General features: G+C 52.5%; 1 protein-coding gene across 11 annotated transcripts in view; it reads left to right on the plus strand.

Moving 5' to 3' along the window:
* The window catches only part of EPS15L1 (epidermal growth factor receptor pathway substrate 15 like 1), a 125,695-nt gene that overhangs the window by 41,175 nt on the left and 67,548 nt on the right, over positions 1-16,972 (plus strand). For 10 of the 11 annotated variants that reach the window (XM_039465668.2, XM_039465664.2, XM_039465670.2 and 7 more), the window contains 4 exons: positions 2,739-2,864; positions 5,982-6,041; positions 9,008-9,241; positions 14,713-14,870. In XM_039465668.2, coding sequence (XP_039321602.1) covers positions 2,739-2,864; positions 5,982-6,041; positions 9,008-9,241; positions 14,713-14,870 — 578 coding nt within the window. The remainder of the gene's footprint in view (positions 1-2,738; positions 2,865-5,981; positions 6,042-9,007; positions 9,242-14,712; positions 14,871-16,972) is intronic. The other variant, XM_074384450.1, reaches the window with a different exon arrangement.

Here is a 16,972-nt window from a genome sequence, read left to right on the forward strand (position 1 = left end):
ACTTTGAAAAAGAGCTCCTTTGACCAGGCGTGGGTGGCTCATGCCTGTAATCCCAGCACTTTGGGAGACCGAGGCAGGCGGATTGCCTGAGGTCAGGAGTTCGAGACCAGTCTGGCCAACATGGTGAAACCTCATCTCTACTGAAAATACAAAAAAATTAGCTGGGCGTGGTGGCATGTACCTAAAATCCCAGCTACTCGGGATGCTGAGGCGGGGGAATTGCTTGAACCAGGGAGGCGGGGATTGAAGTGAGCCAAGATCACGCCACTGTACTCCAGCCTGGGCGAAAGAGCGACTCATTCTCACAAAAAAAAGAAAAAGAGCTACTTTGTCACGGGAAATAGCTCCAAGAGATCTTATTCTTTAATATGTGATGGCTCTTTTCCAGCAGGGTTTATGTCCAGGCCTCACTGCAATAGCTGGGACTGAGGGGCCTGGGGACCTTGGAGAGAGGAGTCAGGGAGCGCAGGACCAGGCGCTGTAATTGGGGTGGACTGTGGTCAAGAGAGAGTCTATATTCTGTTCACAGCCACAGTCAGAAAGAACAGGCCCGAAGTGCCAAGTGTTTGTTTCTGTTGTGAACATTCCTGGGCTTCTGAAGGCACTGAGTCAGCAAGTCCGATGGCTGGGAGAGGATCCCAGGCGCCCGAGACAGACCTGCAGCGTTCAGCTTCTCAGCACCGACAGCTGTGCACTGGCTGCGGGTGACCTCACCTCTGTGACCGAGGGCGCTGTCTTGGTTTTTCTTTTTAAAAACTTAAAGTTTTTCCAGCATCTGGAGTGGATCAGTTAAAAAAAAAGAGAGAAATTAAAAGTTTTTGTTGTGGTTGAAAGACATATCACATAAAATTTACCATGTAACGGCTTTTAACAGTGCAGTTCAGGAATGTTAAGTACATTCACAATGTGCAGCCATCACCGCCATCCAGCTCCAGAACTTTCTGTCCTTCCAAATGGAAACTCTATACCTGAACCTCCCACTCCCTCAACCCCTGGCACCCATCATTCTGCTTTCTGTCGCCGTGGATTTGCCTAGGGAGGAGGGGACCGCCTATAAATGTTATCATGCAGTATTTGATTTTTGTTTTTGAGATGGAGTCTTACTCTGTTGCCCAGGCTAGAGTGCAGTGGCTCGATCTTGGCTCACTGTAACTTCCGCCTCCCGGGTTCAGGTGATTCTTCTGCCTCAGTCTCCTGAGTAGCTGGTACTACAGGCACATGCAACCATGCCCAGCCAATTTTTGTATTTTTAGTAGAGACCAGGGGTTCACCATGTTGCCCAGGCTGGTCTTGAACTTCTGACCTCCAGAAATCTGCCCACTTTGACCTCCCAAAATGCTGGGATTACAGGCGTGAACCACTGTGCCTGGCCTAGTTTGTTTTTGCTTTTGTTTTTTATTTTTAGAGATGGGGTCTCACCATGTTGCCCAGGTTGGTCTCAAACTCCTGTGCTCAAGCGATCCCCCTGCCTTGGCCTCCCAAAGTGCTGGGACTACAGGCACGAGCCACTGTGCCAGCCTCATAGGGCATTTGTATTTTGTGTGTGCCTGGCTTATTTTACTTAGCATGCTGTCCTCAGAGTTTGTCCACACTGTAGTATGTGTCAGAACTCACTTCCTTTTTGTGGTTGAGGGATGTTCTGCCGCCTGGATCTACCTCGTTTTGCTTATGCATTCATCTGTCGATGCACACTGGTTGAGGGTGTTTTCTTAGTGCTCCCAGTAGTTCCAGTGTGTGGCCGAGCAGGTTTCGAGAGCTGTGCTCTCTCTGGGTCCCACTCACCATGGGCCTTACTTCCTTTGGAGGGTGGAACGGACTGGAAGCTGCTTCCTCACTCATGGCCCCTTTCACAGGCTACCTGCACTGTATCTTTCAGAACAGCAGGAGCTACAACTCTGCATCCTAATGCTGTACCTTCCCTCTGTTCATGAAGAGCGATTCCTATTTATGTACGAATTTATTTACCATTAGAAATGGAGGGCTTCCTGTATAGGGCCAGGCTTGGTGGCTCACACCTGTAATCCCAGCGCTTTGGATGGCCGAGGCAGGCAGATCACTTGAGGCCAGGAGTTTGAGACCAACCTGGCCATCATGGCAAAACCCTGACTCTACAAAAAATACAAAAATTAGCCGGGCATGGTGGCACATGCCTGTGATCCCAGCTACTCACGAGGCTAAGGCACAAGAATTGCTTGAACCTGGGAGTTGGAGGTTGCAGTGAGCTGAGATCGTGCCACTATACTCTAGCCTGGGAAACACAGCAAGGCTTTTGTCCCAAAAGAAACAGATGGCTTCCTGTATTTATTTAAAGTTGGTTTTGATAATTATTTGCTCCAGCACTAACGTCTGCTCCCACTTTTGTCTTTCTGGCACAAGTGGGCTCCTCGGAGGCGAGCGAGTGATCTTTGTCTCCCTGCAAAGACATTGCCCCACTGTGGGGGACCCCTGCCCCATTCAGGCAGCAGCTAGGACGAAGGGTGAGACCCGGGGCCAGGACCTCCCTCCCAAGGACCTTGGCTCCCAGATCCAAGGTTGCTGTAACGCTGTTTCCTTCAGGGTGTACGTTCACTTTGGAAACCAAGGGGTTGAGACTGTTCTAAGATCATTTTGTGCTTTTAGCCAAGGGCAATGATGGATCCATGACCATTTTCACTCGGCTTTGGGTCAGAGCTGGGTCTGGACACTCACACAGGCGAGGCTCGCTCTTCTACTCACTCGAGCTATTTCTTTTCAACTAGGTGGAGGAAAAGGCCAAATTTGACGGGATTTTTGAAAGCCTCTTACCCATTAATGGTTTGCTCTCCGGAGACAAGGTCAAGCCGGTCCTCATGAACTCAAAGCTGCCTCTTGATGTCCTGGGCCGGGTGAGTGAGCCGTGGGCTTGGTTCTTCCGCATTTGATGTCCCTGCTGTGCGTGGGAGCCACCGTTCTCTTTCCCCATGGTGCTTACGAGGCTCTTGCTCTGTTTTCTCCCTGTGCCATCAGGGGCTTCATCAGGGCTCCTGTGGGTCCATCCCGGCTGGATCAGGGCTTCCCAGGGCGCAGATCACAGTGCTCACCCAGTCCTGGGGAAGGTGCCAGAGTCCTTCCATTTCACAGATGAGGAGGTGGACTCAAAATTGAAATTGCTGCCTGGGGCTGTGGGACCAGTAGAGCTCAGCCTTAAGCTCCCCAACCTGGGCTTTCCCCTATTCCATTATGCTGAATGTTAGAATGTGTGTCTTTATCTTTTTATTTCTTTTTATTTTTTCTGAGATGGAGCCTTGCTGTGTTGCCCAGGCTGAAGTGCAGTGTCACGATCTCGGCTCATTGCAACCTCTACCTTCCGGGTTCAAGTGATTTTCTTGCCTCAGCTTCCTGAATAGCTGGGATTACAGGTGCATGCCACCTTGCCTGGCTAATTTTTGTATTTTTAGTAGAGATGGGGTTTTACTATGTTGGCCAGGCTGGTCTTAAACTCCTGACCTTGTGATCTGGCTGCCTCAGCCTCCCAAAGTGTTGGGGTTACAGGCGTGAGCCACTGCACCTGGCCCATTGTTATTTTTTTTGAGACGGAGTCTGTCTGTTGCCTAGGCTAGAGTACAGTGGTGCCATCTCGGCTCACTGCAACCTCCACTTCTCGGGTTCAAAAGATTCTCCTGCCTCAGCCTCCCGAGTAGCTGGGACCACAGGAGCATGCCACCACACCCAGATAATTTTTGTATTTTTAGTAGAGATGGGGTTTTACCACGTTGGCCAGGCTGGTCTCAAACTCCTGGCCTCAGGTGATCTGCCCACCTCGGCCTCCCAAAGTGCTGGGATGGATGACAGGCTGAGCCACTGTGCCCGGCCACCTTTGTATCCACGCATCTATGCACCCGTGTTCCTCTGCGTCCCTGTCTGTGATCCATTCATCTGTGTGTGCACACGCCCCTGCAGTGTATTTCTCCACGCATGTGTGCATGTGTCTGTGTACTCGTATGTCTATGCTGCTGTGCCCCCATGCGTTCATATTTATGCATTCATTCGTGCACACGTGCATCCGTGCCATCAGCCATCTGTGCATCCAGGCAGCCACACGTCATGCATCTGGTCAGTCATTCAGTAGGCATTTTTCTGAGCCTGCAGTGGACCGTGCCTTGTGCTGGGCAGTGGGAAGGTGGGGGTGATTAGATACCATCAAGGAAGTCAAGTAAGTAATGGCTGAGGTGCTAAGACTTCATTACCGAGGGCTCAGCATGTGCAGGCGGGCCCTAGCGCTCTGCATGAAGACGCACATCCAGCACTTGGAGCCACCCTGTTACGGACCGTGTCTCACACCCCTCTACCCCCCATTTTTTACAGGGGAAGCGGATCTTCTGGGTGGATGGGAAGTCACTCTGGTCGCACAGTTGTGGAAGGGTGGATGGAGAAGGGATGAGGTCCTGTTGCAGGCAGGGGTGGGCAGAGTCCCATGTGCATTCTGGAGCAGCTGTCCCCAGAGCCTGGTCTGTCCACTGGACACCCCCCCACCACTGCATCCCTGATAATCATAGCTCGGCCCAGTGAGGGTAGTGGTAGAGGGGAGGGTCCCTGACCCTCCCGAGCAGGGGGAGCAGGGCAGGCAAGGAAGGCTTTCTAGAAGAGGTACCCCTGGTCACATCTTCCAGGGTGAGGGCAACTCTGGCGGAAGTCTGGGCAGGTGGACAGCTTGAGCGAAGGCACAGAGGCCGCAGATAGCCTGGCATGCCAGTTAGGGCCAGGGCTCCCTAACTGGGCGCTTTGGTCCTCCAGGGGACATTGGGCAATGTCTGGGGACGTTTTTGGTTGTCATACCAGGGTCGGGTGCTGCTGGCGTCTGGTGGGTTAAGGCCAGGAATGCTGCTCAGCACCCTACAGTGCATGGCACGGCCCATGCCCCGAAGTGATCCGGCCTTAACGGCAGCAGTGCCGAGGTGGGAACCTTGGGCTGAGCGAGGGAGGACTGTGGAGCCCGAAAGGCCTGTTGGAGTCCTGGCTCCCTGGCAGAGCATGTGCAGGCCACCGTGGCATCTGAAGAGGCTGGGCTGGGGCGCAGGGCCTGCTGCTCTCAGGGGCTCAGCAGCAGCCAGGTGACAGGGCCCCCATCTGCCAGGCTGAGGATCACGGTGGGGCAGGGGCAGGCGTGTGTTCTGGAGCAGTCCCTGTGGTAGCCAGCGGGACAAGACTGGGATAGGGAGGCCAGCTGGAGGCTCTTGCCTGCACGGGATGGTGAGGCCTGAGCTTGGACGCAGCAGCATAGGTGGAGAGGAGGACCCAGGTGTGAGAAACCTGCCTAGACTGAAGTCCTGGTGATTGGCTGGGGAGGGGTGATGCTGACACATGAAGCGTCATGGATGGAGCCGTGGGCATCTGCTCCAGGCACTGGCGGCCTGCCTGGTGTTGGACTGGCAGGCAGGTGTGCCCATCCAGGATGGCTGGCGTGGGCCAGAAAGCTGGCAGTGCAGTGGTGCTTGAGATCTGCACGTGTTCTAGGCACGGTCCAGAGCCCACGCCCGCCTCCCTCCTCTTCAGTGCACTGAGTGGGCCTGACACCTGTCTCACCAGCCACTGCTGGGGAGAGGAGGTGAGACCCACAGACCTGCTCAGACATGAGCCCACAGCCCTGCCCAGCTGAGAATGCAAGGGAGGGGTGGGGTTTGCAGGAGGGAACGTGGGCGTTTAGGGCAACACCTGTACTCAATCAAAGCTGTCTTTTCTAAGATGTTTCTGCAAGACAATGAAGACACTCAGGCTAAGTTTAAAGTATAGCCTTGGCCATGATTATAATCATGACGATTGTCAGAACATGGATCTGGTGGTTGACAGTATTTCACAGGTGATGGCTTTTCCGAGAACCCATGGACTGGTTCTGAAATGCCCGTTGACTGCCCTCTCTTGACTCCAGTGAGTGCATGGCTGAGAGTCTTGAGGTCTGGCAGGTGGTCTCACTCTCACCCAGTCCTTTCCTCCCACAGTAACCCATGTTGGTCTCTCCCTTGCAGGTCTGGGACCTCAGTGACATCGACAAGGACGGGCACTTGGACCGAGACGAGTTCGCTGTGGTAGGTCCTGCCGCTTCCTTTCCCCCAGCCGAGGATGGGAACTTGCAGTGCTTGGGGCTTGCTGGGTCTGTTTCTGTTTTTCTTCTTTTTTTTGAGATGGAGTCTCGCTGTTGCCAACCATGCTGGAGTAGAGAGAGTGGTGTGATCTTGGCTCCCTGCAACCTCCACCTCCTGGGTTCAAGCTATTCTCCCCCCCTCAGCCTCCTCAGTAGCTGGGATTACAGGCACCCACCACCATACCCGGCTAGTTTTTGCATTTTTAGTCGAGACAGGGTTTTGCCATGTTGATCAGGCTGATCTGGAACTCCTGACCTCAAGTGATGCACTCACCGTGACCTCCCCTAGTGCGGGGATTACAGGCGTGAGCTGTGGCACTCAGCCTCGTCTTTCTTTTTATTTGAGATGGAGTGTTGCTCTGTTGCCCAGGTTGGAGTGCAGTGGTGCAGTCTCGGTTCACTGCAGCCTCTTCCTCCTGGGTTCAAGCAATTCCCATGCCTCAGTCTCCCAAGTAGCTGGAATTACAGGTGCACTTCACCACAGCCAGTTAAATTTTTTTTTGTATTTTTGGTAGAAATGGGATTTCACCATGTTGGCCAGGTTGGTCTTGAACTCCTGGCCTCAAGTGATCCGCCCACCTCTGCCTTCCGAAGTGCTGGGATTACAGGCGTGAGACTCCATGCCCAACCTTCCTTCTTTCATTTTTTTAACTGTTTATCTTGACATAGTTCTTCCTATGTGGAAAAGTTTCAGTACAGGTTGAGTATCCTTAATCTGAAAGTCTGAAACCAGAATGCTTCAAGATCTGAAACTTTTTGAGCACCAACACGAGGCTCAAAGGAAGTGCTCACTGGAGGATTTTAGATTTCAGAATTTTGAATTAGTAAGCTGAACTAGTAAGTGTAATAGACACATTCAAAAATTCAGAAACTGCAGAATCTGAAACCCTTTGGTCCCCAGCATGTTTGGATAAGGGATACTCGACCCGTAATACAGAGAATTATTTTTTGTTTTTGAGACAGAGTCTTGTGTCTCCAGCTGGAGTGCAGTGCCATGAACACCCTTGCTGCAGCCTCAAACTCAAGCAGCCTCCCTCCTTGGCCTCCCACAGAGAATAACCTTTCACTTGAATTTCCCAGTGTTGTTGATTTACTACATTTGTTTTCTCTCTCTCCTCTCTTCTTCCTCCCTCCCTCCGTAACTCTCTCTCCCTCCCCACAGCTGCACCAAGTTTGCCTTTGAACCATCTTAGAGTTAAGTTGCAGACATGATGCCTCTTTATCCACAAACACGATACCTCTTTATCCACAAACACTTTAGTGTGTATTTCCTATAAACAAGGAGTTCTTACACAGAACCATTTTCCACTTCAAAATCAGGAAATTCACATGATATCATCACATTTATGATATTTTTATTATACCCTATATTATACACAGTATATATATGTTATATTCTCTATGACTGTATCTGTTATTATCTAAGCCAAGGCTATTACTCAGATTTTATCAGTTGTCCCACAAATGTCCCTTGTGTCTAAAGAGAACCCAGCCCCTAGTGTTACATCCGGTTGTCCTTTGTCTCTCGTTTCCTGGAATCTAGAACAGTTCCTCCATCTCTCTTTGTGTTTCTCGACGTGGACTTTTGTTTTTTTGTTGTCATTATTTTGTTTTTGAAAGGGAGTCTCGTCTGTCACCCAGGCTGGAGTGCAGTGGTGCGATGTCAGCTCACTGTAACCTCTACCTCCTGGATTCAAGCAATTCTCCTGCCTCAGTGTCCCGAGTAGCTGGGATTAAAGGTGCCTACCGCCGCGCCCACGTAATGTTTCTTTTTATATTTTTAGTAGAGACAAGGTTTTGCCATGTTGGCCAGGCTGGTCTTGAACTCCTAACTTCAGGTGATCCACCCACCTCGGCCTTCCAAAGTGCTGGGATTACAGGTGTGAGCCACTGTGCCTGGCTTCAATGTGAACATTTCGAAGAGCACAGGCCAGCAGTTATGGTGTGTCCCTGGGTGTGGGCCTGGCTGCCAGATCCTCTTGATGACCCAGGTGGTGCACTCTTGTGGGACAGGAATCCCCTGGAGGCCACACCCTCCCTACGTGGGCCTCCCACCTGGGGGAACATGGTGTTAACATGTCTTCTTATTGCCATGTTGGTGTTCATCACTAGGTCAAGGTGGAGGTTGGGTTCCTCCGGGCAGTTGCTCTTTTTCCCGCTGTGCTCAGTTCGTCTCTGTGGGGGTCGCCTTGAGACTGTCAACACCCATGCCTCTCAGACTCTTCCCTGAGAGTTCCACCATGGCTGACGAATCTTGCCTTAATCGGGCAAGATTAATTATGATGATGGCGGCTATCAAAACCATCATTCCTTGCACTTTTATTAGTTAGCCTTCCACAAGGAATTTATTTCTGTGGCTGTGGCCTGCCTCATGGATGCATCCTCAGTTCCGCTGTTTTTTGTTTTGTTTTGTTTTATAGAGACGGGGTCTCATTCTGTCAACCAAGCTGGAGTGCAGTGGCATGATCACAGATCACAGCTCACTGCAGCCTCCCATCTCCTGGGCTAAGGTGATCCTCCTACCTCAGCCTCCCAAGTAGAGGGGCCTGCTCTTGAAGTACATACACGCCTCTCTTCTGGTGTCTTTAGACTTCCAAATCCAGTGCTGGGAAGTTGCCAGGCCCGGAGCTGGTGGCCTCCCTAAGTGGTGAAGGAATGCACAGGGAGTCTGGCTTGATTGAATTCTTTCCGTGTGCACTTCAGTCTCGTGTCATTATTTAACACGTCTTGGAAAGTTACACATGAAAGGTGACTCATCAGGATCGATGTATTTTCACTCTGGTTAGCTTGGAAGCATCCTCATAGAGTGTCCTGTCACCACAGCCCCCGAAAGGGCTGCCCTCTGCCTTCTCCTGGTGGTCCCCGGTCCCAGCCTCACCCCTTCAGCACCATTGTCGTTTGCACCCACAGGCCATGCACTTGGTGTACCGAGCCCTCGAGAAGGAGCCCGTACCCTCTGCCCTGCCTCCGTCCCTCATTCCACCCTCCAAGAGAAAGAAGACTGTGTTCCCTGGCGCCGTCCCCGTCCTGCCCGCCAGCCCCCCTCCAAAAGACAGCCTCCGCTCCACGCCATCCCACGGCAGCGTCAGCAGCCTCAACAGCACAGGGAGCCTGTCCCCCAAGCACAGCCTGAAGCAAACACAGGTACGGAGCCCTCAGCAGACACAGCCCTCTCAGACCACAGTAGGATGTTTCTTGGGAGTTCTTAACATACAATCCCAAAACAGTCAAGCTCGTGATGAAATGTTTTTAAAAATCATTTGCGGCCGGGTGCAGTGGCTTCTGCCTGTAGTCCCAGCACTTTGGGAGGCCGAGGCAGGCGGATCATGAGGTCAGGAGATTGAGACCATCCTGGCCAACATGGTGAAACCTGTCTCTACTAAAAATACAAAAAAATTAGTTGGGCATGGTGGCATGTGCCTGTAATTCCAGCTACTTGGGAGGCTGAGGCAGGAGAATCATTTCAGCCTGGGGAGGCGGAGGTTGCAATGAGCCGAGATCGCGTCACTGCGCTCTAGCCTGGTGATAGAGCAAGACTCTGTCTGAAAAAAAAAAAAAAAAAAAGAAAAAAAAATTTGCGGCAGGGATTCACAATGAACCTTCTTATTCACTTGCATGTAAATACCACCCTGTACACACCCACATGCTCCCACCTTCCATCTCCTCCTCACTGCTCTGTTGCAGCCGCAGGCCTCTGGGTGGTCCCAGCCTGGCCTCTTCCAGGGCCAACTGTGTGTCGTCTGTCTCCATGCTCCTCGCTCTTGTTAGCTTTATGAGAACATCATCAGTTTTTAGTGATAATCTCAGCTTCTAGAACACTCTCTGGGACTTAGAAAATGCTTGATAAGGGCCGGGTATGGTGGCTTACGCCTACAATCCCAGCACTTTGGGAGGCTGAGGAGGGTGGATGACCTGAGGTCAGGAGTTCGAGACCAACCTGACCAACATAGTAAAACCCCATCTGTACTAAAAATACAAAAATTAGCCGGATGTGATGGTGCATACCTGTAATCCCAGCTACGTGGGAGGCTGAGGCAAGAGAATTGCTTGAACCTGGGAGACAGAGGTTGCAGTGAGCTGAGTTTGCACCATTGCACTCTAGCCTGGGCAAGAGTGAAACTCCATCTCAAAAAAAAAAAAGAAAGAAAGGAAATGAAAATGCTCAGTAAGTGGTAAATGTGTGGAGTGATCATGTGAGGAAGACACGTGGGGGCTCTGTTCCTCCCCATGGCCACATCTTATGTATCCAAAAAAATGCTTCTTGGTTTGGCAAATGCAGGCATTTTTAAGATCGTCTAAAACCCGAGAAAGTGATGCAGAGTTATATCTGGAATCACGCATCATTCCCTGCCTCATTTGCGGTTTCAGAGGCACAGCAGTGAGTGAGTGGTCATGACAAGAGCCAGCCAGCATCACCACACAGCTTCAGACTGTGGACAGGAAGGATGAAAATGTAAAGTGAAGTATTCCACTTGGGAGGCTCCTTTCCAAGAAGCTTGTAGAACATAGCACTGCGCCACAGAGTTTCAAAGAGGCAATCTCAGAGGGGTCCGGGAGCGCTCAGTCACGGGGCCTGACACAGCTCCTGCCACTGCTGCAGCCCCGGGGAGAGGCAGGGCCCACAGGCGTTAGCCTCCACTCAGGGAGTTTCACGTGGCTGGCTGTTAGCAAGCCCGGCTTCCAGGAAGCCCAGTCTAGGCATTTTCACCAACCCACTCATCATACCTTGGCACATGCTGGGGGCACTGGGAGGGTCCCCAATGACCATGTGACAAGCTCCTGCCCTCCATGAGGGTGACAGGTGATTGGCAAATCAGTGAACTAAGGAAAGTTGGACAGCCTGAGCAAGCAGGATAGAGCCGGGTCTGGACGCGTATAGGGTGTGTATGGGGTGTGCTCCTGCAGCTGGAAGGCAACCAGTGAAGTGGCATCCCAGCTGAAACCTGAATGACAGGCTATCAGGGGAGTAGCCTTGCCCTCTGACACAGGAGCCCATGGTGTGTTCTAGAAACAAGAAGGCCAAGGCAGTGCGAGCCAGGGGGCCAATGGGGTGGGGCCGGAAAGGGGGCCAAGGCTGGGCACTTAGCACCTGCTGGGCTGTTGTTTTCCCAGATAGCATAGTACCTTGTTTCTGCAGAGTGCTTTTTAAAAAATCTGGCCAGGTGCAGTGGCTCTCACCTGTAATCCCAACACTTTGGGAGGCCGAGGTGGGCAGATTACCTGAAGTCGAGTTTGAGACCAGCCTGGCCAACATGGTGGAACCCCATCTCTACTAAAAATACAAAAAAATTAGCTGGGCGTGGTGGCAGGTACCTGTAATCTCAGCTACTCGGGAGGCTGAGGCCAGAGAATCACTTGAACCCGGGAGACGGAGGTTGCAGTGAGCTGAGATTGCACCATTGTACTCCAGCCTGGGCAACAAGAGCGAAAACTCCATCTCAAAAAAATATATATATTCATTTATCTCATTTTTTCAATAGAGATGAGGTCTCCCCATGTTGCCCAGGCTGGTCTCGAACTCCTTGGCTCAAGTGAACCACCTGCCTCAGCCTCCCAAAGTGCTGGGATTACTGGTGTGAGCCACTGTGCCCAGCCTGTGTCTGCAGAGCTCTTGCCTAAAGTTAAGTATTGAAGGCCAGGTTGGGGTGGGGAGGTGCTTTATTGGCAAGGAAGCTAGTGGGGCCAAACTCACTGGCAGCCACAGGTCACCCAGCTTCATAACCCGCCTCCCTGATGATCTGGTGGTTCTCCCCAGACCCTCTGACTAGACCGATTTTACCAGTGGCCCCTGTTGGGGTAGGGTGGGGGTATAGCTCCTGCCCTCAGGATGGCACTGGTAGGATCACAGTCGTGAAAATGAGCATTTCTGGGGACCTACAGTCCACATGCTCCCCCTTCTCCACCTTCCTCATCTCCAGGCCAGCAACACTGTGTCTGGGGTCCCCAAGGGCCACTCGGCTTTGCCCTCATACCAGGTTTGAGTGAAGCCACTTCCAGCCACCAGGGTCTGATCTCCTTCCCTTGGGACCTGTGGCTGCTGAGCCGGCCTTAAAGCCCAGCCCTCCCTGGGGAGAGCCAGCTCCACGGGCAGGGCTGCCCTATGTTGGGTTTATTGCCAAGTTGGCGTCAGAATCTTGCTGTTGACATACTCTGAGGCCCCAGAAATCAGGCAGTGAGTTCCTTTCATTTGCCCAGCAAATATGATTAGATCTCTTGTCATCCCGGCGCCGTAATTTCTTCTTGGGACCCGAGAGACACAGAAAGCCCCTGTTTCTGTGTCCCGCCCCAGCTCAGCTTGTCTGACACCTGTTACCTTTTTGTGATCCCTGGCTTCTGAGGTTAGCTTGCTGTAGCCCCTTGACTTAAAGGCAGCAAGCCCATTTCCCATTAGAATTCCTTTATTGTCGTCTTTATGTCCACCAGACTTGAGGCAGCTCACAAAATTTACGAAGTACAATGTCACAAGTAAAAGTCAGGTTGCTCTTGCCATCTGAACCCTCATCATTTGAATTAGATCCATAGTTTTTTTGTTTGTTTTTTCTTTTTATGTAAGAGGCAGGATCTTGCTCTGCTGGCCAGGCTGGAGTATAGTGGTGCTGTCATGGCTCACTGCTGTCTCAACCTCCTGGGCTCAGGTGATCCTTCCACTTCGGTCTCCCTGGTAGCTGGGACAGGCAGATGCCACCACACCTAGCTAATTTTTAAAATTTTTATTTATTTATTTGTAGATATGGGGGTCTTGCTGTGTTATGCAGGCTGGTCTTGAACTGGGCTCAAGGAATCCTCCTGCCTTGATCTCCCAAAGTGCTGGATTGGTAGGCATGAGCACTGTGCCTGGCCTAGTTCCATAGATTTTGGTAAATTGTTTGATCAAGTCCTCGCTGTGCTTCCTCACACATGCTTGCTACCTGAAACCCCCGAAGTAAGCTGGTCTGGTTCACATGGGGTCCCTTGTTTCCCAAGCTTGCTCTCTGAATTCCCTGAGTTTGTATCAGAAGCCTGTTAGATTTGGACATCACAGGAGACTTGTTCATGAAGAGTAAATGAGTTTACCCATGCTTTCCCAGTCTTGACCATGAGTCCCTTCTCCTCCTAATCCTATGGACATCTTCGGGTTGGCAACACTGTGAGAACTCTAAGAAATCCTTCTCCCCGCTCCCGCCCCTCCCCCCACGAGATGGAGTCTTCCTCTGTTGCCCAGGCTGGAGTACAATGGCGTGATCTTGGCTCACTACAACGTCTGCCTGGGCTAAAATACAAAAATACCCGGCTAATTTTTGTATTTTTAGTAGAGACAGAGTTTTGCCATTTTGTCCAAGCTGGTCTTGAACTCCTGGGCTCAGGTGTTCTCAGCTAGCCTCAGGAACGGAGCCAGCCTCAACCTCAACCACTTTGGCCTCCCAAAGTGCTGGGATTATAGGCGTGAGCTTCCGCGCCTGGCCTAGGAAATCCTTTCATAACTAAGAGGAATGACTTTGAGTGGCAGCTTCAGGCTTCATGGCATTTACTGAAGGTGAGGTGTGGGTGGGGCTTTTCTGTACAGTCGCTGGAGGAGGAATGTGGAGGAGGAAGGATGGAATCCTCCAGCCGTATATGCCCATCCTTTCTCTCCTTCATCATCTCAGGTGTTTATTCTCATTGCTATTATGAGATTGTTTAAAAGGAGTGATTTGTATAAATAAAACAACAACAACAAAAAAAACCGGGAAGAAGAAAAGCATGTCTAGAGTTCAGATCACAGATGCCGTGAACTGTGGCATGACGGGTATGTTGAAGGCCCACAGCGATGCAGGCGGAGTGGGCCACGGAAGGGGCCTGCCCCTGAGTGCCCAGGGGCCTCGATGCCTCTGAACCAGGAGGTGAGCAGGCCCTGGTTGATCCACGATGGCGTTTGCCTTTCTCAGGTTAACCGTGAGCTGGTGGTGAGAGGGGCCGCAGGTGCAGTAGGTGGCCCAGCCCAGGGCTGTGAACCTGGAGCTGTGCTGGGCTCGTGGCTCCGTCTGCCCTGGCGGGTTGGGGGCTGCGTGAATGGTGGTGGGGCCTTGTGGGTGGTGGCCCTCTTGGATGGTGGGATCTCACTTGTTCCCTGTCAGTGACGTGTGTGCCCTGACATCTTGGCGGGGGGTTTGTTGTCTCAGGAGCGGGGTCAGGGATGTAGCAGGGTGGTCTAGAGAGTCCTGGGACAGGTCGCTCTGCGGGTGGAGGAGCAGGAAGTCCAGGGAGGCTGGCGTGTGGCCAGCCCGGCTCTAAGGGGATGGTCCTTCCAAATGGGAATGCTTGAGAGGGTCTTTCCTGGCATGCTGGAATCCATCCCGTGAAGATCACAGCCTCTCTCACGCCCTGGGTGGCAGGGTGATGGACAAGGACAGTGGGTGATGGAGTGCAGAGAGGCACAGACTGGCGTCTGGGTGAGCCTCACAGAGCCAGCTTCAGCCTATCTCAGCGTCAGTTTCGCGACTGACAACAGAGATCCTGTCTGCCCTCTCGGCTCATGGAACTGAGGAGAGTTTGATGCCAAATGTGCTTGGAAATGCTTTAATCACTCGTCATTAAAAAGCTTGTGTGTGTGGGTCATCACAAGCTTCCGATTAATCGCCAAACATTGTTGATTTTAGCCAACAGTGAACTGGGTGGTGCCGGTGGCAGACAAGATGCGATTTGACGAGATATTCCTGAAGACCGACCTGGACCTGGACGGCTACGTGAGTGGCCAGGAGGTGAAGGAGATCTTCATGCACTCGGGCCTCACCCAGAACCTTCTAGCACACATATGGTAAGGCCGGGCAGGTGGCCGTCGTGGCTGTGGGTGGCTCCAGCGGGCCTGTGGGTGGAGACCTGTGGAGGATGGTGGCCAGGGGGCCGCCTTCAGCTGTCGCAGGCTTCCGCTGTGTCTGGTGTCCTTTATTCTCCCTGTCCTGACAGAGGCCGAGCAAAGTGCATGTGCCAAAGCTCAAAGCCTGCACTCCGTGCCGGTCAGTTCACAGTCTTCCGGCAGGAGGGCCTCTGTTTGACCCCTCTCAAGAGCTCCCAGGCCATCTGCTTACATAGCTGGGCCTTCTTCTTACTAGCCATGATGCTGGTTCTAGCAGGAGGCCTGGCCTTGGCCACAGCCGCCTTTGGGAAGTGTGGAGAGCAGGGCCGTGGGGCCTCTAGCAGGGTGGCCTAGGCAGCCAGGGCTGCTGCTGCCTCCCATGGGAGGCCCTGCTCTGGAAAGGCCAGTGCCTTGGCTCCTGGCGGGAGGGTGAGCATAGGGAGAGCCTGTCTGCACCTCAGAGCCCAGTCAAGGCGCCAGCCTCACCCCTGCTTTCCCCAGGGCTGGACACAGCCGGCTTCCTAGGGCTAGGGCACTCCTCTTGCTGTCGGCCAGGGCTGAAGTCACTTTTGAGCTTGTTGCTCAGAGCCTTGTGGCCTTAGAGAAGGCTTCACTTGGGAGCTATCAAAAGGAGAGAATTGCCAGATGATTCTCAAGAGGCAAATCCCCCCAAGCAGAGCAGTGAAATTCAGGGTGTTACTTAGTGGCTTGGGAGAAATGACTGTCCTTAGCGGTGATTCACAGATGACCACGCTGTGAGGTGAGAGCCTGAGAACCTGCCATCCCAGAGTCATCACCCAAACGGCCAAGCCGCCTCCAACTGGCTAGGGATAGTGGGTCTCAACTCCCTTGGACCCACTGTCCCCTTTAGAAACCAACAAAACACAGTGTCCCCTTTATGACTGCATCCAACACACACACGATTCCCATTAATGCCCTGACACCCCAACTGTGATGTCAAGGGGGGAGTACAGGGAAAGTAATTTGTGATGCATGCTGCAATTGGTGCATGATGTAACCACATAGAAATGACACAGGAAATGACGAATCCACCTGCATCAAAAGGAGGAACTCAGATCCCATTCCATGCAGCCAGTAAAGGGGAAAGAAAGGATGATCTAGCTCTAGAATAAACAACCACGAGGAAAGAAGTCTAGATGTGTCTGCGGGTGGCTGGGGCGGGGGCATGGCCCACTGTGCACGGCACACCAGGGGGACTGGAAGGAGCGGGAGCGTGAGGACGGAGGCTTTGTCTCTGCAATGGCCGGCAGCGTACGGGTCAGCAGAGCGGGATGTGGTGTCAGAGCCGCATGGCTGATGACTGAGCCACCCCCAAGCCTGCTTCTGCCCCTTTCTCTCAGAACCCTCCACAGGAGATGGCAGGAGCAGAGAAGGGGCGGGAATGGAGAGGCAGCCGCAGCTCATGAGCAGGCAGGGGCCCGTGGAGGCAGACTGGGGAGAGACAGTGGCAGTGTGCAATCGTCACGGCCTGGAACTGTGGGGGCCACTAGGCATTTTAAAGCAGCCTTTATCAGCGATCTTCCTTGAGATCTGCTCATTCTCTGTAGTTGTGTTCACAGACTGCATTTGGGCATCAATAAGTCTGTTAGAACTGTCCCAGCTCTCTTTTGCTAGAGGGGGAAACTGTCATGGCTTCTGCTGTGGGGACATGGGAGGTGGGAAATGAGTCCCACGTTGAGAGGGCGGCCTGGGTGAAGGAAGATATTTTTCACAGGTGCCAAGGCCTAGTCCTTACTCCACAAGGGTCCCTTTCCTTCCTGGCTGGCTCCTTTTTTTTTTTTTTAAAAAGACAGAGACTCACTCTGTTGCCCAGGCTGGAGTGCAGTGGTGCGATCTCGGCTCACTGCAACCTCTGCCTCCTAGGTTCAAGTGATTCTTGTGCCTCAGCCTCCTGAGCAGCTGGGATTACAGGCACGTGCCCCCACGCCTGGCTAATTTTTATATTTTTAGTAGAGACAGGATTTTGCCATGTTGGCCAAGGTGGGCTCGAACTCTTGACCTCAGGTGATCCACCCGCCTCGGCCTCCCAAAGTGCTGGGATT

Source organism: Saimiri boliviensis, chromosome 14, assembly GCF_048565385.1.
Source record: "Saimiri boliviensis isolate mSaiBol1 chromosome 14, mSaiBol1.pri, whole genome shotgun sequence".
NCBI classification, from domain to species: Eukaryota; Metazoa; Chordata; class Mammalia; order Primates; family Cebidae; genus Saimiri; species Saimiri boliviensis.